At 35.0% G+C, this 26,064-nt stretch overlaps 1 protein-coding gene across 7 annotated transcripts in view; it reads right to left on the bottom strand.

The window, feature by feature from the left end:
• Window positions 1-1,983: 1,983 nt before the first annotated feature.
• LARP1B (La ribonucleoprotein 1B) overlaps window positions 1,984-26,064 on the bottom strand; it is a 131,731-nt gene continuing 107,650 nt past the window's right edge. For 4 of the 7 annotated variants that reach the window (XM_013053908.2, XM_013053907.2, XM_013053905.2 and 1 more), the window contains exons 14-19: window positions 25,585-25,691; window positions 10,940-11,133; window positions 10,424-10,568; window positions 5,953-6,062; window positions 5,095-5,222; window positions 1,984-3,285 (exon numbers count right to left, since the gene is read on the bottom strand). In XM_013053908.2, coding sequence (XP_012909362.1) covers window positions 3,040-3,285; window positions 5,095-5,222; window positions 5,953-6,062; window positions 10,424-10,568; window positions 10,940-11,133; window positions 25,585-25,691 — 930 coding nt within the window. In that variant the 3' untranslated portion in view covers window positions 1,984-3,039. Of the gene's footprint in view, window positions 3,286-5,094; window positions 5,223-5,952; window positions 6,063-10,423; window positions 10,569-10,939; window positions 11,134-25,584; window positions 25,692-26,064 lie in introns of those variants that run through there. The other 3 variants (XM_013053906.2, XM_004747929.3, XR_001178677.2) reach the window with 2 other exon arrangements.

Genomic DNA, 26,064 nt, shown 5'->3' with positions numbered 1-26,064 from the left:
TTATTTGCTTGAACTTTTACACTTAAAATTTCAGGAGTAAATCTTTTTTTTAATTTACCAAAAAGATATACATACTTTGTAAAACATACAGAAACAAAATTAGAAAGCAAAAGGTTAATGTTCTTGATAAGTAAAAGAGCCCTATAAATCAATCAGAAAAAGATAGTCACAAAAGGAAGACAAAGGATATGACCAAGCCATCTACAAATAATGTAGTTTATAAATAATAAAATTATCACTCACTAGTAACCTCATTAAAATAATATTTTTTGTTTCTCAATCTAGCAAAGAGAAAGAGTTATAATAACCAGTGTTGGTGAGGATATAGGAAAGCAGATTCTGTTGGTGAAATATAAACTGTGCAACCATTCTAGAGTGTGTTAAATGGGAATACATGTTTACCTGGAATTTCAGCTCCTGAGAATTTATCCTCATATTACAGGTTTCTCCTGTTATCTGAAAGTAGTGTGTTCTTAGGAAAGCTTTAATAAGCTGAAATCATGTAAAGAGAAGTATCCTCTCCACTTTCCTCAAGTTCTCATTGTACCACTTTTCTTTTACAAAAGGCCTACCTTAGGACAGGTTTTTGATAACTGAAAGAAATCCAAGGCGGATTTTTCCCTTTTACGACAAAAACCATTACTATACTAAGGTACGTCTTTCATAAATGTGAACTTCCCTGCAACACCAATTTGATATATACACAAAGATTCATCTATAGGGATGTGATTAAATTGTCGTTTATAACAGCTCAAGCCTCACCACGTTAACATTCAACAGATTAAATAAACATAAACTATGGGGGACGCCTGGGTGGCTCAGTTGGTTAAGCAGCTGCCTTCAGCTCAGGTCATGATCCCAGCGTCATGGGATCAAGTCCCACATCAGGCTCCTTGCTCCGCAGGGAGCCTGCTTCTCCCTCTGACTCTACCTGCCCCGTCTGCCTGCCACTCTGTCTGCCTGTGCTCGCTCTTGCTCAGTCTCTCTCTGACAAATAAATAAATAAAATCTTTAAAAAAAAAAAAACATAAACTATGATATGACATGAAGTATATGCTGGAATTTTATGTGACTTGTTAAAGTCATGGCATAGAAATAATGACATCAATAAGTGCTCACCTCTAATATGTGGAAAAGCAAGTTATAACACTATGTGTATAACATGATACTGATTGGGGTTTTTTTTCTTTTTTGAAAAGGTACTTTATTTTCTTCTTTGTGCTTTTCTAAATTTCCCAATTACATGTATCACTTTTATTTATAATCAAAATAATGATAAAATTTCTAAGTACACATCACAAAACTCTTGATTACTATATTTTCATATAAAATATACAATTTTCCAATCAAATTTACACTTGGATATTTAGGTGAGTAGAAATAATCTTAAATACAGGTTTCAGATGTATGGGTTCAATACAAAAAGGATACCGAGAAAATTTTTTCGATCTTTTCAAGAGACCCCCTTAAAGCTAGTAAGTATGATCTGGAAATTTCTCAGTGAAAAGCAAGAACCACATATCTACTTAAGAAAACATTTAGAAATTTATTATTCTAATCCTTTAGTTGTTTTGCTCCCTTTCCAACATCTCTAAGTAAAATTTATTTTCTGAATATTCAAGTTTGACTGTTTCTTAAAATTAACACAACAAAATGATCCCCAAAATTAAATATAAAACTGCAGATTATCATTTATGCATGGGTAATAACTACTGAAAATCTCTTAGTTCCTGATGAATAGCCCATTTATCCAAAGATTATATGTATCTCAATGTTGTCATTCTATAAGAACAAGACATCAAAAAGAAAATAATAATTTAGTATTATTGAACTAGCTGCTCTGCCAAGAAAATATATGTGGTAAATAAAAATGTATAAGTTTATAGTTGAAACTCTATTCACAAAATACAATGGTCCTCTACTAGCAGAATTTGAATATTAAAGCTTTTTAATTATATTCTAAACAAAATAATTAAAAATCAATTCCAATAACTTAGAATAAGTGCTTTATTTTTTTTAATTCCCACAAAAACTGAAACTACCATTTACATCAGTTGCAAGAGCAATAAAAATTAGAAATCAATTTGCTGTAACTCTCGAAAACATGAGCATAAAACAAAACTAAAAGAAACAAAAAGGAAAAACTAAGTACTTCTTTTAAATTGAAGATAATCTGACTGCCTGTGACATACTGACCTGTAGATGTACAAACAGCAGATCTTTTCAAACAGGACAAGATTTAATTGATTTAAATATTTAAATATTTAAATATTCCAAACAATCCCAACCAAGTTTTCAATTACTTGTTCTGGTTTATTATAGAGTCACAAAAAGTAAATCTCTTCTAATAGGTAACCAGCTGATGCCAGTTCAGAACACTCCACACCAGCACAGCAATAACTATGGAAATTATGAGTTACGACTACAGGAAAAAAAAAAAAAAGGAAAACCCAGCACCCAAAATGCACATATTTTATACTTCAATTTAACTGCAATATAATTGTACTTTGGTTAAAAAAAAAAGTTTCCTTAAACTATATGTCAAAAAGAAAAGCAAATGTATCACTTTATATTCTTTTTTTGAATTCAAAAAATATATACGTAATCTTCCTTTGTTTTTGATAAGTTCAAATATGAATTGATAGCAGGGTAATTGGATTCTTTAGGAAAGCTCTATAGAAGAGATGAATACAACATACTGTATCTTCTTTAAGAAGTATGAGCTGAAACGTTAGGCATTCCTTGTATTTTTTTGTATATATTTAAGGAATGCTGTCCTTGTAAACAATTACTTTGAAAAAGAAATACTGAGACCAAAATACATTACTAGAGGATCTCTATAAAAGGTCACCAAAACTACCCTTGCTCATGACATCAGGGAAAATGTTTTTAGAATTTATCTTGTTAGAAAAAAAAAAATGCTACCACTTTCTTCCTTTTTCTTTTTTGTGATTATCACAATTAAACATCAGAAGATTTTTTCCCAAATAAATGCTGATGCAAATGTCGATTTCAAGGGCAAACAACTTTCATAAGACTCTATTTCTCAGGCATTTCACCATCTGTTGAGACTGAGGCAGCACTGTTCTGGTGTGAATTGTCACTGGACTCCTGTGAAGTATTCCTTCTGGAACAGCTTATTGGGACCTGAAGCTGATTAACAGATGTAGGCTTAGCAGCACTTGGTGGCTTTGTAGAGGAATTAGATGGAAGTCTATGACGACTACTGTCCTCACCAGAAGTAGATGAATGTCTTTTTCTTCCAAATTCCTCACTAATAGGGGGCTGCAAATTATGAAAGATAGTTTAGTGAAAATTTTACTATTTTTCCTCCTTCCTGATCTAAGGTCAGACTTTTTCAACAAAAAAGGAAACTATGTTGGCATTTCAGTAGATTTTATTAGAATAACAAAAACTTTACAGCAATTTAAGGTATTCAATTTAAATTTCCTCCTTACATAACTCAGTCTACCAGTATTTGTTCATTCTTTCACTCAACATATATTTATTAAGACTCTTGTATGTTTTAGGACTTAACTACATTGCAGGGCATACATATAAGGCTTGATTCCCTGCCTCCAAGAAAATGTTTCAAAGAGGCTGTTTTCCTTCTTTTTTCAACTTCTGTCAACTGCAAAGCATTTATAACTCTAGTCCCTTCCAACCCTAAACTCCTACGCTAGGCTTGTTTGAATGATAATGTTTAACAGATGAAAGAAAGCAGCAGGGGGAGAAAAGAGATACCAAATCAAATAATCTTCAGTGAGTCTGAAGGTTTATCCAGGATTTCTAGGATAAGGAAACTGGACAGCATTATTGATGGTACTAATTTTAAACATTTTCAAACATTAAAATCCATTAAGCTCTCAAATTCCCTCAGACTGTAAGCGGGGGGCGGAGGGGTAGGCAATAAAAAGTTATTCTGCATTTTAAAAAGGTCAGCATTTAAGACCTTTCCAGTTACAAAGATTTGGGAGTCCAGAACTATACGCCACCAGCCTAATATTTTCCTTTGGAGACAAGTTAAGACCATAACCTCCTTCTCCAATCTTCCATTATATTTAAAAGCAGAGGCCTGAATTCTTAGTTTCTGTTCAGATACGGCAAAAGTCACTATCACAGAGCAAGGATGTCTTTGTGACAGAACTGGCTAGGCCACTCTAGTAGATACACCTTAATTCCAGAGACAGGCACTTCTATTAATTTCGTCCCTGGGCCATGAAACCTATTTACACAAAATATAAAACAAACATATTACAATATAAGCAGAGATGGACCTAGCATGCCTTTCACCTCTCTCTCCTCTGTTCTTTTGATTCTTATTTCTTTTTCCTCCTTTTCCTCTATCTTATTTTCTTCTCATTTTTTTAATGCTTTCCTTTTCCTCTTGATATCAAATGTTTAAGGCTTTCTCTTCTGTCTTTATATATGTATGTAACATTCTTGTCTTAATTTTATTATGTGGGGAAACTTAAATCCATGTTATATCAGCATATATTACGAAAAGTATAGAATAAAATTATAAAGAAAGTGAAAAATTTCCAAACTGCTAGTGAGAAATTAGTAACATATCCATATAAAAGTTATTAAATCTATAAAATGTTTAATTACAGGGGCATATCAAAATTAAAGGGAACTGACAATTGTGCTGTGCTTACTTAAGATGTTACCTAAGATGTTAACATTTGGGAAATCTGGATAAACAGAGTATATGGGAGTTCTCTGTACTATCTTTACACCTGTTTTAAAGTTTGATTTCAAAACTAGAAAATTACCATTTCAAAATAAAAAGTTAAAAAAATAAAAATTGTAAAACCAAAGTTAAGAAGTCACTGATAGTTCAAAACATGAAGGTAATAAAAAGACTACAGAAGTAAGGACTTAAAACTTATGGGATGTCTGGGCAGCTCAGTGGGTTAAGCCTCTGACTTTGGCTCAGGTCATGATCTCCGGGTCCTAGGATGGAGCCCCCGCATCAGGCTCTCTGCTGAGCGAGGAGTCTGCTTCCCTCCTCTCTCTGCCTGTCTATCTGCCTACTTGTGGTCTCGCTGTCAAATAAATAAATAAAAATCTTAAAAAAAAAAAAAAACTTACATCAATGCGGAAGTCTTCTAACCTCTTAAAGCTACAGAGGTATTCCTGAAGTTTTGGGTCAATAGACTGTGTCTTAGATTGAGAATATTTTAGATAAGCCCAAAACTTTTCCAATCCATATAGCTGACCTAATAACAAAAAAAATATATACACAATTAATTATATAGAATTTAAAAAATGATTCATATTAAACATGACCCCATCAGCAACTAACCATTTATCTTCCAGCATATACTTTATCTAGATCTTGAGAATAAGACATTGTAATAATAATGGCAGCTAACATTTAGTAAGCATTTGTTATACAATAGGTATTATTTAAGTGGTTTTTATGTATTAAACTATTTTGAACCATATAAAAACCTGTAATATAGGTGCTCTTATGTATATTACTGATGAGTAAACTAAGGCTAACAAAGTTAAGTAACTTAACCAAAGTCACACAGCTATCAGGTGGTGAAAATGGGATTCAGATCTACGTATGAATCTAGCCCAAAACTTGCACTGTTACCCACCGTGCTAGTCCATCTTTCCAAGTATATGTGCTGATATTACAAAGAATTTTCATGTAATGGAACATCAGTGAGTATTATCTTCATGTTTTTCAAGGGAAAAATGGTAAAATACTACTCCATAAAGGAAACACTTGGGCGTAGTTATTTTCCAACACCTCATAGGAATGACCTTCTTATTATACTGTACCCCATAACCTTCTTCAAGAACCATAATAGTGGCCTGAAGGTCTTAAATGTCCTACTCTGAAGAAAATAGTTCTGAACTCCTTCCCTTTTTATTGACTCAGGTTTACAATTTGCAAATAAAATAAGATTATTGCAGTTTTTTGTTTTGTTGTTTTACCAGATTCGTAGTCTTTTTTGGTTTCTTCTTGGAAATCCTTAAAAATCTCTTGTCTGAATTTTTTTTCCAGTCCATAACTATAAAACCTGAACAGACACTCTAATCCATACCTGTGGAAAGGAAATAAAAGGTTTATAATAAAAAATTTTGCCATGACAATGTAAACATCTATGAGATAGAAGCAAACATGACAAAAATTGCCCAAGCAAAAAAATAAAGGCTTAAAGTTGTATAATTTTTAGTATGCAGTTTTTTTTTTAGCTGAAGTGGTTATTTAGTAATCCATATATGGTTTTGGTATTTTTGTTCACTCAGCCATAGCACCTCATGGACATATAATGGGAACCTGCAGAATGAGGCAGCCCGTGGACAACTATGGTGTGGCTTTGGACAGACAGAGGATCTCTCCTTGGTATTTCTGGAGACATGGTCAAAAGATTTAGTGACATTGGGAATGCTTTAGATTTTTTCCAAACCAAGGTTATAATGTATGGTGTTAAATCCTTCTGAACATAATCTTTACTAAAGAGAGAGAAGACTATACTCTTGTGCCCTAGACCTTATGTTAATTGATCTATTCAACTATAAGTGACAAAGATAATTAAATGGCTCCTAACAGATCTTCCCTGCTTTAGTTATAAAGTACATTTCATAAAAGATATTTTGCTAAAATAATTGTAATCACTACAAAAATCAGAAAACAAATTTCCTTGTATTCTTCTATAACTACCTAGAGAACACAAGACAAATTTTGGACTGTGTTAAGCAAACTACATGGGCTCAACCTTTAATTAATGGTGATGAGTAGAACCCATAAGAATGAACAAATTCAGCAAGATAACAATAAAAGGACCAAGTTTAGCTTATTCCACTAAAACATGTCACAATTAAAAGATCCCTCAGTTAGGATCCTTAAGTTGTTCTAAGTACCTTAGTGGAATAAAGACTACAATTTCTTCATTACTGGTAACATAATTTTGCCTAGCTTTTATTCCCAATAAGGGGTGTGTGTGTGTGTGTGTGTGTGTGTGTGTCTTTTGTAACTACTAGCTTATTTTCAAGATGGAAAGTGATAGTCTGTCCAGAATAAATAAGTTTCTTGGCAAGCCACCAAGAGAAATGTAGGACTACCAACTGCACACCCATCCACTGACCTGAGCTCTTTGCTTTGATAGCCTTAAGTGATGCTCTTCTTTGAGCTTGTATGACTGAAGGCTAAGGACTAAGGACTAAAGAACCACCATCTCAGAAATGACAAATCTTCCTTAATACCTCTTTTATGGGAAATTATATTGATATTTGTTATACATTAGTTTATCTTGGTAAAGGCCAATAGACTACTACAATAGTTGGATTTTGAGTTTTATTTTTTATCTTTATTAATCTTTATTATTTATTTTTATTAATCTTATTTTTTGGTAAACCAATTCCAAAGACCAAAACTATGATATTAATAACAGCCCAACTATGCAGCTTAACTGCTGGAGTGAAGAGCAGGGGCAAATGGCCAGCCTCTTGGTTGTTATTTATTCATTTACTCCTCCTTATGAGACAGCTTAGATGGAAAACATAAAGGCTGAGAAGCAGAAAGAGCTACATTTGAATTCTAGGCCTGTAATTATATCCCTAAAAATGGAGATAACAATATCCTACTTTTTAAGAATAGATGACATAGGGGCGCCTGGGTGGCTCAGTGGGTTAAGCCCCTGCTTTCGGCTCAGGTCATGATCTCAGGGTCCTGGGATCGAGCCCCGTATCAGGCTCTCTGCTCAGCAGGGAGCCTGCTTCCCTCTCTCTCTCTCTCTGCCTGCCTGTCCGTCTACTTGTGATCGCTCTCTGTTAAATAAATAAATAAATAAATAAATAAAATCTTAAAAAAAAAAAAAAGAATAGATGACATAATATTTGTAAAGCACTTAGACCAGAGCTGGCACATTCCTTATTGAAATCATCTTACTGCTAAATTTAGTCAATGGATAGATTAAGTATTGATCTTTCTAATAACAGTAACAATTTATTAAGCACTTACTGTGTATCCTATGTTAAGACCTTTACATGTTCTGTTTTGCTTAATCTTCACAATAACCCTCTGAGTGTATCTACCATAATTTCCCCTACTTTATACATAAAGAACCTAAATCTCACTGGGAATAATAACTTGTCAAGCTCACAGTAATTAATAGGCTGGGATTCAAATTTAGGTCTGATTTCAAAGCCTTCAGACACTTAACCACTATATTATACTTCCTACAGAAGAGCTAATCCAGGCTAGTCATGAACATTGCAGAAACAGACCCAAAATGATGTGTTAAAAAGCTACTAGAAAAATACATGGACAACTATAGGAACACAGAAGAACTCCCAACCTAGCCTTGGATGCTCACAGGCATATCAGAAAAGTTATTAGAAAGTCCTGAAGACCAAACAAAGTGTTTGAAAAAAGAGCAAAATATCCTGAGATTAATTATAACAGTGAATGGGGTGCCTGGGTGACTAAGTCGGTTAAGCAACTGCTTTGGCTCAGGTCATGATCTCAGGGTCCTGGGATCAGTCCCAAATCAGGCTCCTTGCTCAGCGGGGAGCCTGCTTCTCCCTCTGCCTGCTCTGCCTGCTGTCCTCCCTGCTTGTGCTCTCTCTCTCTCTCTCTCTGATAAATAAATAAATAAAATCGTTTATTTTATAAAAAATATAAATATTTTATATTTAAAAATTAAATAAAAATTATGTTATAATTATAACAATGACTTTCAAACTTTCTTATATCCAATATTAAGAAAAATATTTTATCTGGTGACCAAGTTAACACAACACTCACACATATAATGTGTGCACTTAAAAACATAGATAAGTTTTGCAATAATTCTTAAATTTGCATGCATGTATAAATTGTGAAAAAATTTAGCCTTACTATATTCAGTGCAATCTGATATTTTTCAAACCAGTAAATTGACTTTGCAACCCATTAACAGGTAGCACATCACTGTTTCAATGAGAACATCAAAATCAGAAATAGCAAATTTTGCCCTTTTGCCAATTCAGGTAAACTGGCAGTAGCTATCAAAAGTTTGATAAGACTGTAATCTGAATTCAAGAATAACATTAAACAGTGCTGGGTTTGAATAGAGATGTCAGTAATAACAGAAGAGAGAAACAGAGGTAAACATACTATGTATCTGTCATTCCTGATCAAGATAAAGATTCTGGGAGAAAATTAAATAGTCTTTATTTTTATATATGTCAGGGCAAATGTAATTTATTCCAGAAAAATTTATTTGCAGCATCTTGTATTCCTCTGAAAGATTACAATAACTGATTAACAATATATTCTTATTTAAGACTTATAAGTAGAACGTGAAGAATGCTAAATTTGAGTAAACAGTGAGTGTAAAAGCCTTTTTTCCTCTTTCCATCTCTTCTTCCTCCTACCATTTTCCAGGAATAGTGTACAAGAGCCTACTTCATGTTTCTTTTCACCCTTTTAGTCTGGTATAAACACTCTCAAAACTTATTCTGAACATTTCTCAAAGAAACAAGGTCTAACCTGGATGAAAAGAATGAGATAGCAAAGCAGAGGGAGGAAGAACAGAATATATATAGACATCTAGAGACTATAGTTTGGGTCATTCAGAGAACACATTCTATACCACTGTTGCCTAGAGAACTAGAGCACTAGCAGGAAAAAGTGAGATTTGATAGATGAGTCTAGACATATCTTAAGAGGCCTTATTTTTTCTTGGCTCAAGTCATCTTCACAACTAGTTTGGCTCTAAGTATTTATCAATTTGGGGTGTATATGCATATGCAAGGGAAGTCTCTAGTGGCTCTTTCAAATTTCATTTGGCCTTTGTGCCATCCTCTAAGATGGCTCCAAATGATCCTACCTCCAGATATTCACAACCTTGGGTAGTCTCCTCCTACTAGATATGGTACCAGTGTTGGTCTGTGTGAACAATATAACATGGCAGAAGTGATGGTATGTCACTTTCATGCATAGGTTATACAAGACACCAAGGCTTCCATCTTGGAAGTTCTCCATCTTTCTTAGACTATTTGCTCTGGATGAAGTCATGTTGTTAAATGCCCACTGAGAGAGAGGCCTATGTGGTGAAGAACTAAAACTTCCTGCCAACAGCCATGTGAATAAGCTTGACTCCTCCAGCCTGAGTCAAGTCTTCAGAGATGGCATCCTGGTCTAACACCTTAACTGCAAATGAGACATCTAAGTCAGAACCACCCAGCTAAGCTATTCTTAAGGCCTTGACCCTTAGGAACTGTAAACTAATAAATACTTGTTGTTTAATCCTCTGAGTTTTGGGATAATCTGCAATGCAGCAATAGGAAACTAATATTGCCCTCTCTCTAGTTATGTTGTGCTACTTTCATAGTTCAAACAGGGCTACTTCAGTACTAGCTTTTGTGTTCTTTTTTTGAAAACTCCCTTTAACTGTAAAAATGTGAGAAAATATTTGACCTGTAATTTTCTTTTGCATCTTCCCAAGCAAGTTGTCTAAATTCCTCATACATTTTTTTATTGAAGTGATCTCTGAGGAAAAAGGACCAGAAACGAAAGAGGGTATTCATTTCTTGGGACTGGCCAATTCCCAAGCGTTTTCTCTCTGGAAAAAGTTAAAATAATAAAACATTTTTTTGTTAAAGAAACTTATTAAAGTCAAAACAGCAGGCATTTTACATAACCTAAAACAAGGAACGTTAAAACACATTAATCTCCAAAATGTATTTGGGTTTCTTCTAAATAAGGGACAGATATTAATCCATTTCCTGACTCATTGCTCAAATCTAAGCATTCGTCAGTACTAATAAGAATATGCTAAACTTTATTTCTTAATGAGTTAAGCTACAAAACACATGAATACTTACCTAAGGTAATTAAAACAAAATAAAAGAATATCTTAACCTGATATTAAATGTCACATTTATAAATATATTTTAGTTTTAAACATAGCTACATAAAGGACAAGCATCTTACCACTTAGACATCTTCGACGATACTTGTGGTACACTTGTTGGGTAAAGCCATTTTCCTTCAAAAGTTCATGAGAAGGGTGCTGGAACTTTGGGAATGATTGAGGAGTACATCCATAACTTCCTACTAGTGGTGCACCTTCTGAAGGTGAAGCATTTGAACTGCTGTTTGAGGAGGGGGGGAAAAAAGCCTTCAAACTGAAATATCAAGAACCAAGTGTTTAAACCAAGTGTTTAAACAATTTGTGCTATTTGTTCGTTATTGCATCTGAACATTAGTCCCTAACACTAAACTAATGACATAAAAATCTAATTGCTATTTATGTTTAAATAGCATATTTAACAGGTATATTCAGAAGATGATAAAAAACATGGTTATAAATTCTCAAATTAAAGCAGTAAGTATAAGCAGATACCTGAATAGCTAGCTTATTCCTCTTCCAGATCTATTACTAGTTTAATTTCTTATGTAGGGGAGAAATTTTCAATTTTCATGAATAATTAAGTAAATGAAGTAAGTTGGATAAATGGAAATGAGAAATAATATCTGGCACAAAGATAACAATTTCATGAGTCCAGAGACATACTTGCAATTCTGTACATCAATTTCATTTCTGAAATATCTCTGGAATTGGTCTTTTCCTTTTTGTCTGCATTCTGTTATTCAAATTCAGGCTTCCTTCCTCTTTCACTCAAACTAACTGGTCTCCTAATTTTTCCAATCTCCCTCCTCTATCCTACCACCAAAGTGATCTTCCTGTGTTTTGTTTTTTGTTTTTGCTTCAAAGTGATCTTCCTAAAACTGTGATCTAAATCAGTGGTTTTCAATGTGGATCCTTGGAGGGGTTCCCAGGAACTCTTCAGAAAGTTTGTAACACAAGACCATTTTTCACAATAACACTAAGGTATTATTTGCCCTTTTCACTGTGTTCACATTTGTACTGAATAGTTACTAAAGCAATGCTGTAGAAAACCACTGATGAAAATTGAGGCAGTGGCACAAACTTTACATACTAGTGATTGTATTATTCACTGATGCCAGTTTCAACTTAAGATTCCTTGATGGAGCAAAAAAAATTAACTATGTGAAATCTCAAGCCTTGAGTACCTGTCTTACTGCATGTGACAAAATGGAACAAAAACTTTAGTTTTATAGACAGTTCTGGAAATGCTTCACAACAATGTGAAGATACTTAACATTCCTGATCTGTACACTTAAAAATGATTAAAATGGTAAATTTTTATGTAGTTTTAAATTACAATTAGAAAAAAATGGGAGGCGCCTAGGTGGCTAATTGGTTAAGTGTCCCAACTCCTGGTTTCAGCTTGAGTTATAGGCTCGGGGTCCTGGGATCGAGCCCCAAGTCAGGCTCTATTCTCAGCTCAGAGTCTGTTTGTCCCTCTCCCTCGGCTCTCCCCCATCCCCCACCACTGTCCACTCTCTAAAAAAGAAATAAAATCTTTTTTTTTTAAAGGGATGAAAGCATAAAGCACTTTTGTAGCATTATCAAAGTATAATGGCTATTTTTATGGATTGAATGTGCCTTGAATTCCTAGCTCCTAATATGAAGGTATTAGGAGGTAATTAAGTCATGAGGGTAGCGTTCTCATGAGTGGAGTACGTGCCCTTATAAAAAGAAACACAAGATAGCTTGCTTCCTTTCTTTCTACTACTTGCCATGTAAGGATACAAGAAGATAGCCATCTGCAAAGTAGGCCCTCACCAATACCAGATCTGTTGGCACCTTCATCCTAAAACTGTGAGAAATAAACTTAAGCTACCCAGTCCATGCCATATGTGTTAGAGCAGCTCAAACTGAGACAGTTGTCTTAAGTCAAAGCACTTGTGTGATAAAGTTGTGAGCTGACCTAATTGATTTTTTCATGGAACACCATTTCTAACTAGAAAACAAACAAATTATGGTTATTCAGACTTCATTTTGTGTCAGATATTTCCTTGAAAATGAAAAAAATGAATCTATAATGTCATGGAAAACTGAGCTTTAATGCAAATGTTCAAATTTTTGAAACCTTGTATTTGTCACCAGGAGCCTGATAATTTCCACTAATATTTAGACTTTTCTAATGAAATCAGTGGTGATTTTTTTTTTAGGCGTTTGTATATGCATGTGTGCGTGTATGGTAAAATATACACAACATTTAATTTTAATCATTCTTAAACATGCTTACTATTCATCAGCATTAAATATTCTCAATGTTATATAACCACCACCACTCTCTAGCTAAAAACTCTAACAAAAACTCTATTAAACAAAATTAGCCCTTCTTCATCCCTTCAGCTCCCAATATCTTCTATTTTACTTTCTCTCTTTTAATTTGATTATTCAGCATACCTCACATACAAGTGAGAAGATACTCTACTCACCCTTTGAGTCTGACTTATTTCATTAAGCATGTTTTCAAGGTCTATCTATGTTGTTGCAATAAGTTAAACTTTCCTTCTTTTATATGGTTGAATAATATTCCATTATATGTATATACCATATTGTGTTTATGCAGTAATCTGTTAAAGGACATGTGTTGTTTACATCTTTTGGCTGTTATGAATAATACTTGTATAAACATGGACTTAAAAATGTTTGTTCAACTCCCTGTTTTCAATTCTTTTGGATATAACCCTCAGGAGAGCAATAGCTGGAACATATGGTAATTGTATGTTTTAACCTTTTGAAAAAATGACGAACTGTTTTGCAGTGGCTGTGGCAGTTAATATCTTCGCAAACAATGTTCAAGAGTTCCAATTTCTCCACATCTTCACAAACACTTATTTTCAGGTATAAACATATGTATTTATTTAAGTATGCCCATGGGGCCTAAACTCATGACCCTGAGGATCAAGACCTGAGCTGAAATCAAGAGTTGGGTGCTTAACCAACCAAGCCTCCCAAATGCCCCATCTTTTCAGCATTTTAAAAATTTATAGATTAGCTATATATATTAGATAGCTTAGGCTGCCATAACAAGATACCACAGGCTGGACTGCTTAAACAACAGAACTTTATGGTCTCACAATTCTGGGGGTCAGAAGTCTATTAGAAGGTGGAAGAGGGGCAGTAAAATATCCTCTAGACTGAAAAGGTACTTTGAGACCAAAATACAAACCAAGCAACTCCAACTGTTTAGCTTTTTATTTAGGGAAACTTACTGACAGGAGGATCAGGTGGACAGATGATCTTAGCACTAAGCAGCTATTTTCCACAAAGTCTAGAACTTAATCTATAGAAATTATAGAGCAGGGGCATCATTGTGGGGAGGTTGAAGGGCAGTCATCTAAAGTAGCACTATCTGTGTGCCAGAGGGATCTCTACTATTCATCTGAAGTGGCACAATCTGTACACCTTCCCTCATTCCAGCTAGAGCACACATTAACCTCCAACAGGCCTGGAACATGTGGCCCTGTGGAAGGTCACTGTGCAGACAAGAACAAGATAAAAAGCAAAAGATGGAATCACTATTGTCAGCAGTCCTACAAAGTCCAACATTAAAGGGGCAGCAGCATTGGTTTCTGGTGAGGCTTCCCTTCCTTGCTTACAGACAGCCACTTTCTCTATGTGTCTTCACATGGCTTTTCCTCTGTGTATATATAGAAAGAGATCTCTCGTGTTTCTTCCTCTTCTTACAAAGACACCAGTCCTATTAAATTAGGGGCCACTTTTATGACTTCATTTAACTTTACCTTTGATGGGTCTCCCTGTACTATCTCCAAGTATAATCACACTGGGGGTTAAGACTTCAACATTTTAAGGAGAAACCATAATACCATGCTAGTAGGTATGAGGAGGTATCTCACTGTGGTTTTTTATTTGCATTTCTCTAATGACTAATGATATTGAGCATCTTATCATGGGCTTATTGGCCACTTGTATATCTTCTTTGAAGAAATGTCTATTGAAATCCTTTGCCTATTTTTGAATTAGGTTTTTGAAGTACATTATATATTCTAAATATTAATCCCTTAACAGATACTTGATTTGCAAACTTGATTTTCTCCTATTGAATAGGTTGTCTTTTGACTCTGATACATAAAAGTTCTTAATTATAGAGGTGCCTGGGTGGCTCAATGGGTTAAGCCTCTGCCTTCAGCTCAGGTCATGATCTCAGGGTCCTGGGATCAAGCCCCACTTCGGTCTCTCTGCTCAGTGGGAGCCTGCTTCTCCCTCTCTCTGCCTGCCTCTCTGCCTATTTGTGATCTCTGTCTGTCAAATGAATAAATAAAATCTTTTTTAAAAATTTCTTAATTATAATGAAGTATAATTTATTTTTTTTCTTTTGTTACCTGTGCTTTTGGTGTCATAGAAGAAACCAATGTCAAATCCAGAGTGATGAAGATTTTCCCTTATGCTTTCTTCTAACAATTTTATAGCTTTAACTCTTAAGTTTAGGTCTTCGATCAATTTTGAGTTAATTTTTTTATACAGGGTATAAGGTCTGGATCCATGCTTATCCATCCTTTTCCATGTTGGATATTCAATTTTCCCAGTAGCATTTGTTGACAAGATGGGCTTTTTCTTTACTGGACAGTTCTAGCACCCATTTTGAAAATAAACTGACCAGATATATGAGGGTTTATTTCTAGGCTCTCTATTCTATTCCATATGGTCCACAGGACCATAATATATTTTTTTAATTTTTAATTTTCTTCTTTTTTGTTTACAATTTCTTTTTTTAAAGATTTTGTTTATTTATTTGATGGGGGGTGGGGGAGAGAAAGCAAGCACAAGCAGGGGGAGCGACAGGTACAGGGAGAAGCAGGTTTCCCACTGAGCAAGGAGCCTAATGTGGGGCTCAATCCCAGGACCCTGCAATCACGACCTGAGCTGAAGGCAGTCACTAAACTGACTGAGCCACCCCGGTGCTTTAGTTTAATACTGTAGCTTTGTAGTAGTCAAGAAGTGTTAGTCCTCCAATTTTATTCTTCCTCTCTAAGACTGTTTTGGCTTCTCAGGACTCCTTGCAGTTTCCTATGAATTTGAGAATAAGGTTTTCCATTTCTGTGAAAATCATTGTCAGACACACAGAACAATGGAAGAGAATAGAAAACCCAGAAATGAATCTTTTTTTATGGTCAACTAATCTTTGACAAAGCAAGAAAGAACATCCAATGTAAAAAATGTAAATGTAAAAATGTAATGTAAATGTAAAAAATGTAATGTAAAAAAAACAGTCTCTTAAACAAATGGTGGTGGGAAAACTGGACAGCGACATGTAAAAGAATAGAAGTGGACAACTTTCTTATACCATACACAAAAATAAATTCAAAATGAATGAGAGACCTAAATATAAGACAGGAAACCATCAAAATCCTAGAGGAGAACACAGGCAGTAACCTCTCTGACATCGGCCATAGCAACTTCTTACTGGACAGGTCTTCAGAGGCAAGGGAAACAAAAGCAAAAATGAACTACTGGGACTTCATCAAGATAACAGACTTCTGCACAGTGAAGGAAACAATCATCAAAATTAAAAGACAACCTTTGGAGTCGGAGAAGATATTTGCAAATGACATATCAGATAATGGGTTAGTATCTAAAATCTATAAAGTACTTATTGAATTCAACACCAAAAACAAATAATCCAGTTAACAAATAGGCAGAAAACATAGGCATTTTTCCAAAGAAAACATCCAGATGGCTAACAGACATCACCAGCAAAATACAAATCAAAATGAGATAACATCTCACACCTATCAGAAAGGCTAAAATAATAACATAGGAAACAACAGGTGTTGGTGAAGATGTGGAGAAAAGGGAAACTCTCTTACACTGTTGGTGGGAATGCAAATTGGTATAGCCACTCTCGAAAACAGTATGGAGGTTTCTCAAAAAGTTATAATAGAGAACTGCCCTCTGACCCAGCAATTGCACTACTAGGAATTTACCCAAAGGATACAAAAATACTGATTCAAAGGGGCACATGTGTCCCAATGTTCATAGAAGCATTATCAATAATAGCAAAATTATGGAAAAAGCCCAAATGTCCATTGACTGATGGATAAAGAATGTATGGTGTGTATGTATGTATGTGCATATACATCTATATGTATATACATATATATATGCAATGGAATATTACTCAACTATAAAAAAGAATGAAATCTTGCCATTTGCAACAACATGGATGAAGATAGAGAGTATTATGCTAAGCAAAATAAGTCAGTCATAGAAATAAGTCAGACTTCATTCAGGTGTGGAATTTAAGAAACAAATCAGATGAACACAGGGGGATATTAAAAAAAAAAGAGAGGCAAATCATAAAACAGACTTTTAACTATAGAAGACAAATTGAGGATTACTGGAAGGGAGGCTGTTGGAAGGATGGGTTAAATGGGTGACAGTTATTAAGGAAGCCTCTTGTGATGAGCACTAGGTGTTATATGTGAGTGATGAATCATCAAATCCTGCCCATGAAAGTAAAATTACACTTTGTGATAGCTAACTAGAATTTAAATAAAAATTTGGAAGGAAAAAAAAAAAGGAAAAGGCTGTTGGAATTCTGATAAGGATTTTGTTGAATCTATAGATCACTTCAGATAGCACTGATATCTTAACAATGTTGAGTCTTCCTATCCATGAATATGAAATGTCTCTCCATTTATTTAGGCCTGCTGTAATTTTTTCAGCAATGTTTTGTAGTTTTCAGCATACAAAACTTTCACCTCTTTGGTTAGATTTTTTTCCCCCTAAATATCTAATTCTTTTAGGTGCTAATGTAAATAGAATTGCTTTCTTAATTTCCTTTTCAAATTGCTCAAACGCTGGCATATAGAAACACAACTGATTTGTGTTTTGTACCCTACAACTTTGCCAAATTTGTTTGTTAGTTTTAGTATCTTTCTCATTAATCCTCTGAGATTTTCTATATATGGAATCACACTACCTGTGACTAGAGATAGTCTTACCCCTTCCTTTTTTTTTTGTTTAGTTTTTTTTTGTTTGTTTGTTTTTTAATTCATTTGAGAGAGAGAGCATGCACAAGCAACGGGAGAGTCAGAAGCGGGGGAAGAGGCAGAAGCAGACTCCCAGCTGAGCTAGGAGCCTGACATGGGGCATGATCCCAGGACCTGGAGATCATGACCTGAACTAAAGGCAGATGCTTAACCATCTGAGCCACTCAGGCAACACTTACTCCCTCATTTTTAATTTGATGCCTTTCCTTTCTTTCCCTACTAGCTCTGGCTAAAACTTTCAGTACAACTTTGAAGACCAACAGTGAAATCAAATATCCTCCTTATTTATTTATTTATTTGACAGGGAGACAGAGAGCACAAGCAGGCAAAATGGCAGGCAGTGGGAGAGGGAGAAGCAGGCAGTGCTGAGCAGGGAGCCTGACGCAAGGCTTGATCCCAGGACCCTGGAATCACGACCCAAGATGAAGGCAGAGCCTTGTCTTGTTTCTGATTTTAGGAGAAACAAATTTCAGTCTTTCACCATTGAGAATGATGTTAGCTGTGGGTTTCTTATAAATACTTTTTACCATGTTGAGGGATTTTCCTTCTATTCTTAGTTTTCAGACTTTTTAATCATAAAAAGATGTTGGATTTTGTCAAATGTTTTTTCTATGTCAACTGAGATGATCACGTAGTCATTTCCTTAATTCTTTTTTAAAAAATCTTAAAATTAATAAATAAATAACTTTATTATTTAATAATATATAATTATATAATACTTTTATTATAAATTTAATTTTTATTTTAGAGAGAGTCAGTGTGTGCAAATGTGGGCAGGGGGAGAGGGAGAGAGAGAATCCTTAAGCAGACTCCCCTCTGAGCTTGGTGCTTGATGTGGGGCTTAATCCCAGGACCTTGAGTTCATGACCTGAGCTGAGATCAAGGTCGGCTGCCTAACCAACTGGGCCACCCAGGTGCCCCAGTCATTTCCTTAGGTCTATTAATATGATGTATTACACTGATTTTCTTAGTTGAACACTCTTGCATTACTGGGATAAATTCCATTTGGTCATGGTGAATAATCTTTTCAACACACTAATGGACTTTTCTTAATTTTATTTTTATTTATTTATTTTTTTAAGTAGGATCCAGGCTCAACATGGAGCTTGAATTCACAATCCTCAGATTAAGAGTCATGTGCTCTACTAACTGAGCCAGCCTAGTGTCCCTGACAACTGCTGGATTTCATTTGTTAATATTTGGTGAGAACTTCTGCATCTATATTCATAATTCACTTCTGCATCATTCACTTCTGCATCATATATTCATAATTTTATTTTCTTGTGATGTCTTTATCTGGTTTTGGTATCAGCATAATGTAGGCCTCATAGAGTAAGCATTCCCTTCTCTTCAAATTTTTGGAAGAGTTTGAAAGAGATTAGTGTTAATTCTTTAACTATCTGGTAGAATTCACTTCAAGTGGAGCCATTGGTCTGGGATTTGTTAGGGGAAGTCTTTGATTACTGATTTGATCTCTTTTATGCATGGGTTCAGATTGTCTATTTCTTCTTCAATCAGTTTAATTCGTATATTTTGAGGAATCTGTTCATTTCTTCCAGGTTGTCTAATCTGTTAATGTATATTTTCACACTAATCTCTTCTAATCCTCTTATCTCTGTAAAATTGGTTAGTTATGTTTCCATCTCTATTTCTGATTTTAGTTATTTGCATCTTCTCTTTTTGCTCTGGCAGTCAGCTAAAGAAGCTTTGTTAGTTTTGTTGATCTTCTCAAAGAACCAACATTTGTTTTTACTGATTTTCTCTTCTCTTTATTGTTTATTTTTGCTCTCATTTTCAACATTTCCTTCCTCCCTTCTGCTAGCTTTGCGTTTATTTTGCTCTTCATTTTCAAGTTTCTTAAAATATAATGTTAGGTTACTGATTTGTGAACTCTTTTCTTTTTAAATGTAGGCATTTATAGCTATAAATTTCTCTCTGAGCACTGCTCTCCTTGCATTCCTTTAAGATTTGGTATGCTGTTTTCACTTTCATATCTCTCTCAGTATTTTCTAATTTCCTTTATGATGTCTTCTTTGACTCATGGGTTAAAAGTGTGTTGTTTAACTGCCACATACTTGTGAATTTTCCAGTTTTACTTCTGTTATAGATTTCTACTACCTTCATTCCACTGAAATCAGAGAAGATATCTTATATGGTATCACATTTAAAGTCTACTAAAGCTTTTGTTTTGGCCTAACACATGGTCTATTGTACAAAACGTCCTGTGTATACTTAAGAATGTATATTCTGTGCTGTTGTTGGGTAGACTATATTATACGTATATATACGTATACATATATATATTCTGCTAGGTCTAATTGGTTTATTGCATTGTTAAGGTTCTCTATTTTGTTACTCATCTTATGTCAACTTGATTTATGCATTATTGAAAGTAGTGTATTGAAATCTCCAACTATTCTTGTAGAAATGTTTATTTCTCTAATTTTTTTCAATTTTTGCTTCATACATTTTTTTTAAAGATTTTATTTATTTATTTGAGAGAAAGTGGTGGGAAGGGCAGAGAGAGAGAATCTCAAGCAGACTTCCTGCTAAGATGGAACCTGACAAGGTGCCTAGATTTCACAACCTTGAGATCATGAGCTGAGCTGAAATTAAGAAATGGATGTTCAACTGACTAAACCACCCAGATGCCCCAATTTTTGTTTCATAGACTATGAGGGGCTGTTAATAGTTACATATACGTTTATACAATTAACCCTTGAACAATGCAGGAGTTAGGGGTGCTGACACTCTACACTAGTCAAATATCTACATGTAAATTTTGACTCCCTAAAAAGTTTACTAATAGCCTACTGTTGAAGCCTTGCTGTCAGAAGCCTTGCTGATAACATACACAGTTAATTAACACATACTTTGTATGTCATGTGTATTACATACTATACTTTTATAGTATGTAAAGAAAAGAAAATGTTATTTAAAAATCATAGGAGGGGCGCCTGGGTGGCTCAGTGGGTTAAGCCTCTGCCTTTGGCTCAGGTCATGATCTCGGGATCCTGGGATCGAGCCCTGCATTGGGATCTCTGCTCAGCAGGAAGCTTGCTTCCCCCTCTCTCTGCCTGCCTCTCTGCCTACTTGTGGTCTCCCTCTCTCTGTCAAATGAATAAATAAAATCTTTTAAAAAATCATAGGAGAGGGGCACTTGGGTGGCTCACTGGGTTGAAGCCTCTGCCTTCAGCTGAGGTCATGACCCCATGGTCCTGGGATCCAGCCCCACAGCAAGCTCTCTGCTCAGCGGGGAGCCTGCTCCCCCCCCCCCGCCCCGCCTGCCTCTCTGCCTACTTGTGATCTCCATCCGTCAAATAAATAAATAAATAAATATTTTTAAAAAATCATAGGAGAAAATAATATTTATAGTACTCTAGTGGGGATGTAAGTATAGCTGGATTATATGAAACTGTATTCATATCAGTCAGCCTAGGATTTATTTTAGCTAAATTCTGCAGATTAGGAACAAATAAAATGGAAAGAGATGAGAGTCTACTCAGCTTGAGATCTGGAGATATTAGAGGTATAAAATAAGTCTAAGAGCAAGAATCTAGAATTCAATAAAAATTTATAAGACACAAACTAACAAGAAAATTAAAATTTTTAATAAAATTTTTAAGAAAAAATAATGCAAAAAAAAAAAACCCAAAACAAACAGAAGGATATATACATCAGATGACCCACCTATTGGCATGATCACATAATGGACTTTAAAATAACCATGATTAGATTATTATGTTGAAGGAATTCATGGAAAGGAGAAAATGCATGATAAAAAACTTCTGCAGGAAAAAGAGAACTATTAATAAGAAGTCAAATGGTAATGCAAAATATATAAAGCACAATTATCAGAAATGGAAAATTTCTCTGATGAGCTTATCAGGAGACAGGACACAACTAAAAATGAACAAGGGTCAATCAAAATTACCCAACATGAATTACAAAGAGAAAAAGTAGAAAAAAAAAGATCAGATCATCTAAGAGCTGTGAGATATTAACAAATGATCTAATATACATGTAATTGGATCCCAGAAGTAGGAACAAACAAGAACACAGGGCAAGGGCGCCTGGGTGGCTCAGTGGATTAAGCCGCTGCCTTCAGCTCAGGTCATGATCTCAGGGTCCTGGGATCCAGTCCCACATTGGGCTCTCTGCTCAGCGGGGGGCCTGCTTCCTCCTCTCTCTCTCTCTCTGCCTGCCTCTCCATCTACTTGTGATCTCTCTCTGTCAAATAAATAAATAAAATCTTAAAAAAAAAAAAAAAAGAACACAGGGCAAAAAATACTTGAAGAGATGAAACAAGATGGGATTGGGAGGGAGACAAACCGTTAAGTGACTCTTAATCTCACAAAACAAACTGAGGGTTGCTGGGGGGAGGGGGTTTGGGAGAAGGGGGTGGGGTTATGGACATTGGGGAGGGTATGTGCTTTGGTGAGTGCTGTGAAGTGTGTAAACCTGGCGATTCACAGACCTGTACCCCTGGGGATAAAAATATATGTTTATATAAAATAAAAAATTTTTTAAAAAAACACAAAAAAACCAATGAATCCAAAAACTTCAAAGAACCACAAGCAGGATAAATACCTTGTGAGTCACACATATATATACACATATAACCATACCCATATCTAAATCCATCAAAGAATTTTATACTCAATAAGAATATCTTTCAAAATAGAAAAAGACAAACTTCTCCTGATAAATAAAAGTAGATAGAATCCACTCCTAACAGACCTGTACACTGAGAAATTTTTAAGAAATAAAGAACATTACAAATGGTAAAAATGAGAGCAAATGTTTGAAAAATATCTCACATTGGGGCGCCTGGGTGGCTCAGTCAGTTAAATGTCTGCTTTCAGTTCAGGTCATGGTCTCAGGCTTCTGGGACTGACCCCAGGAATCGTCTACCCATCTAGCTTCCTGCTCAGAGGGGAGTCTGCCTCTCCCTCCTCACCCTCCCAATGCACTCTCTCTCTCTCTCTCTCTCAAATAAAAACTCTATAAATAGATAGATGATAGATAAAATAAAAATTTCTCATGTTTTTAAAAGACAACTGTCTAAAGAAAAGTAATAATAAAGCTATATCACAGAGGATGGGAGGAAATGGAACTTTATGGTATTAAGATTCTTATGCTATACATGTAGTGGTATAATATTATTTGAAAGTAGACTAAGTTGAAATGTATATTATGAACAGGAGAAGTCCAGTAAAAAATAAGAAATATAAGTGAGAGGCCAATGGTAGAGATAAAATAGAATTATTATAAAAACTCAGCCTGGGTGGCTAGGTGGGTTAAGCCGCTGCCTTCGGCTCAGGTCATGATCTCAGGGTCCTGGGATCGAGTCCCGCATGGGGCTCTCTGCTCAGCAGGGAGCCTGCTTCCTCCTCTCTCTCTCTCTGCCTGCCTCACTACCTACTTGTGATGTCTCTCTGTCAAATAAATAAATAAAAAATCTTAAAAAAAAAAAAAAAAAACTCAGCCAATCTTGGGGCACCTGGGTGGCTCAGTGGGTTAAAGCCTCTGCCTTCGGCTCAGGTCATGATTCCAGGGTCCTGGGATCAAGCCCCACATCGGGCTCTCTGCTCAACAGGGAGCCTGCTTCCCTTCCTCTCTCTCTGCCTGCCTCTCTGCCTACTTGTGACAAATAAATAAATAAATAAATAAAACCTTTTAGATAACTAACTAAATAAATAAAAAGCTCAGCCAATCTAAAATATGGAAGAAAAAAGAACAAAGAAGAGATGAAAAAAGTAGAATACAAAATTTAAAAAAAATTAAAATCAAAAGGGCATATTTAAGTCCAACCATATCCATAATTACATTAAGGTAGGTGATGTAAAGATATGGATGTTGATAGTAAGGTGAGGCTGTGTGTGGAAGGCAGGGAATGCAGGGTGTCTAAGGGAACTCTCAGTACCTTCCACTCAATTTCTGCTGTGAACCTAGAACTACCCTAAAAAGTAGGTCAATTTAAAAAAATATACATTTTTTTTTAGATTTTATTTATTTATTTATTTGACAGAGAGAGATCACAAGCAGGCAGAGAGGCAGGCAGAGAGAGAGGAGGAAGCAGGCTCACTGCTGAGTGGAGAGCCCGATGCGGGGCTCGATCCCAGGGCTCTGAGATCATGACCTGAGCTGAAGGCAGTGGCTTAACCCACTGAGCCACCCAGGCGCCCCAATAGTCATTTTTATAAATACTTGTCTGTCACCCCTGAATTAAGCTCCAGAAAGGCAGGGTCTGTAATTATCTTGTTCCCTGCTATATACTCAGTGCCTAGGAAAGTGTCCAACACAACATTAAGCCCCTGCTTTCCTGATACATTTTACTTGTGGAAGAACATGGAGTGGTGCCTGAGAATAAATAAATCACTATATAGATGAATTACTAATAATGAAAGATATAACATAATAAAAAAATGAATTGTAAGGAACACATTCCTAACTAAACGTTCTATTAAATGTTCTAACTAAACTAAATATTACTGACTAAAATCTTTCACCATTATTTGTTGATCTCCAAATATATTGCTCTGATTAAGAAAAACAACAACAACAACAACCCACACTGGAGGGGTGCTTAGGTGGCTCGTTGGTTAAGCGTCTGACTTACAGCTCAGATCATGATACCAGGGTCCTGGGATCAAGTCCTATGTTGTTGGGCTCCCTGCTCAATAGGAAGCCTGCTTCTCTCTCTGTCTTTTCCCCGGCTCGTGCTTTCTTTCTCTCTCTAATAAATAAAAATCTTTAAAAAAAAATAGCCTGGAAAATAAACTCTCAAAATCACTTAGAACACAATAACCCTAAGTATACAATAGGTATGTAAAAAACATATACACATTTTATATTTTATGGATAATATATCTAATGAGAACAAAATGTAAAAGTACCAAATAAATAGCACTGGAAAGACAGAGGTGGAGATTTTCAGATCGTGATAAATTCACTAGCTTTTCTTTGAATGAAACTATTTAATCCTCCCCTTCTAGTAACTAAAGAATACTTTTTCCTAAGCTATATCTTCATTTAGAAAGTTGGTCAGATAATTATTCTGAAAATATCTACACAAACAGAAGTTTACAAGAAACACACAGCAAATAGCAGCAAATCACCTCTACATCCACTGTATAAGATAAAACATACCATGTTATATTGAACAACTGGCACTATCAAAGGTTTGCTCTATCATCTCTTTTGAGGTAAATAAGTCTTAAAAAAAAATAAAGCTAAAACAAAAACCACTTACTACTAATAGTCAACTAATCTAAGTTATTTTCCCTCAAAAGGAAAAACTTCAAAATAACAAGGTGTTTTATTTCCATAGTCTTTTTATAGTTTGAGTAGTTTGTTTAGCACATTAATTCACTAAGAACCCACTATGCCACTGAGAATCTGGAATCTTTCATAAACTTAAATATTTTCTTATCTAAGAGTACACATTTGTGAAAACTAGTTTAAATGGGGAAAAAATTGTCCTATTCAATTATTCCTTAATGTACTTATTGGAAAATTGTCCCATTTATTTCCCTTTCTTCTGTTTCTTTTTAAAAACTATTTTCATTATTCCATATTTTGCTAACATATAAATTTTTAAATATTCCAAATGTCTAATTAGTAACTATTTTCAACAAACTTAAAATAAAAAACAAAGCAATGTTTGACAAATACAGTACCTGACAGCAGATGTTCTTGGCCCATGATCTCTGGAATCCATTACCCAACCAACATGACACTCTAGAGGGGGATTTGTACTATGTCTTGTTTTTCTCTTTCTTGGACTCTAAAGAAAAAGAAGTCAAACATTGCAATTATTTCAGTAGTGTGAACTTCACAAGTAAATTGAAACCCTCTGACTGTAAACTAGCTCAAACATTTTCATACTGCGGATGACACATTATGAAATCACATGAAGTCACAAAACTTAAACATCTCACATACAAGTTACAAAACTTAACAAAGAAGGTCCTTTGCTAGGATTCAACCCAAGGATTAAAGGAAATACAATTTAGTGTGAGTCTTCATTATACCTTCTGATCAATATTAATTATGCTACAAATTTTAAGGAAGTTATTCCTTAACCTGAGAAAACATCACTGGTAAAATACCATTTTTAAGTGAGTTCTTACAATCTAAACTATATATTTTTAAAAATA

Source organism: Mustela putorius, unplaced genomic scaffold (assembly GCF_011764305.1).
Source record: "Mustela putorius furo isolate JIRA1106 unplaced genomic scaffold, ASM1176430v1.1 tig00003866_pilon_pilon_pilon, whole genome shotgun sequence".
Taxonomy (NCBI): domain Eukaryota; kingdom Metazoa; phylum Chordata; class Mammalia; order Carnivora; family Mustelidae; genus Mustela; species Mustela putorius.
Note: the sequence above shows the minus strand (reverse complement) of the source record. Positions and strands in the feature narration are given on the sequence as shown.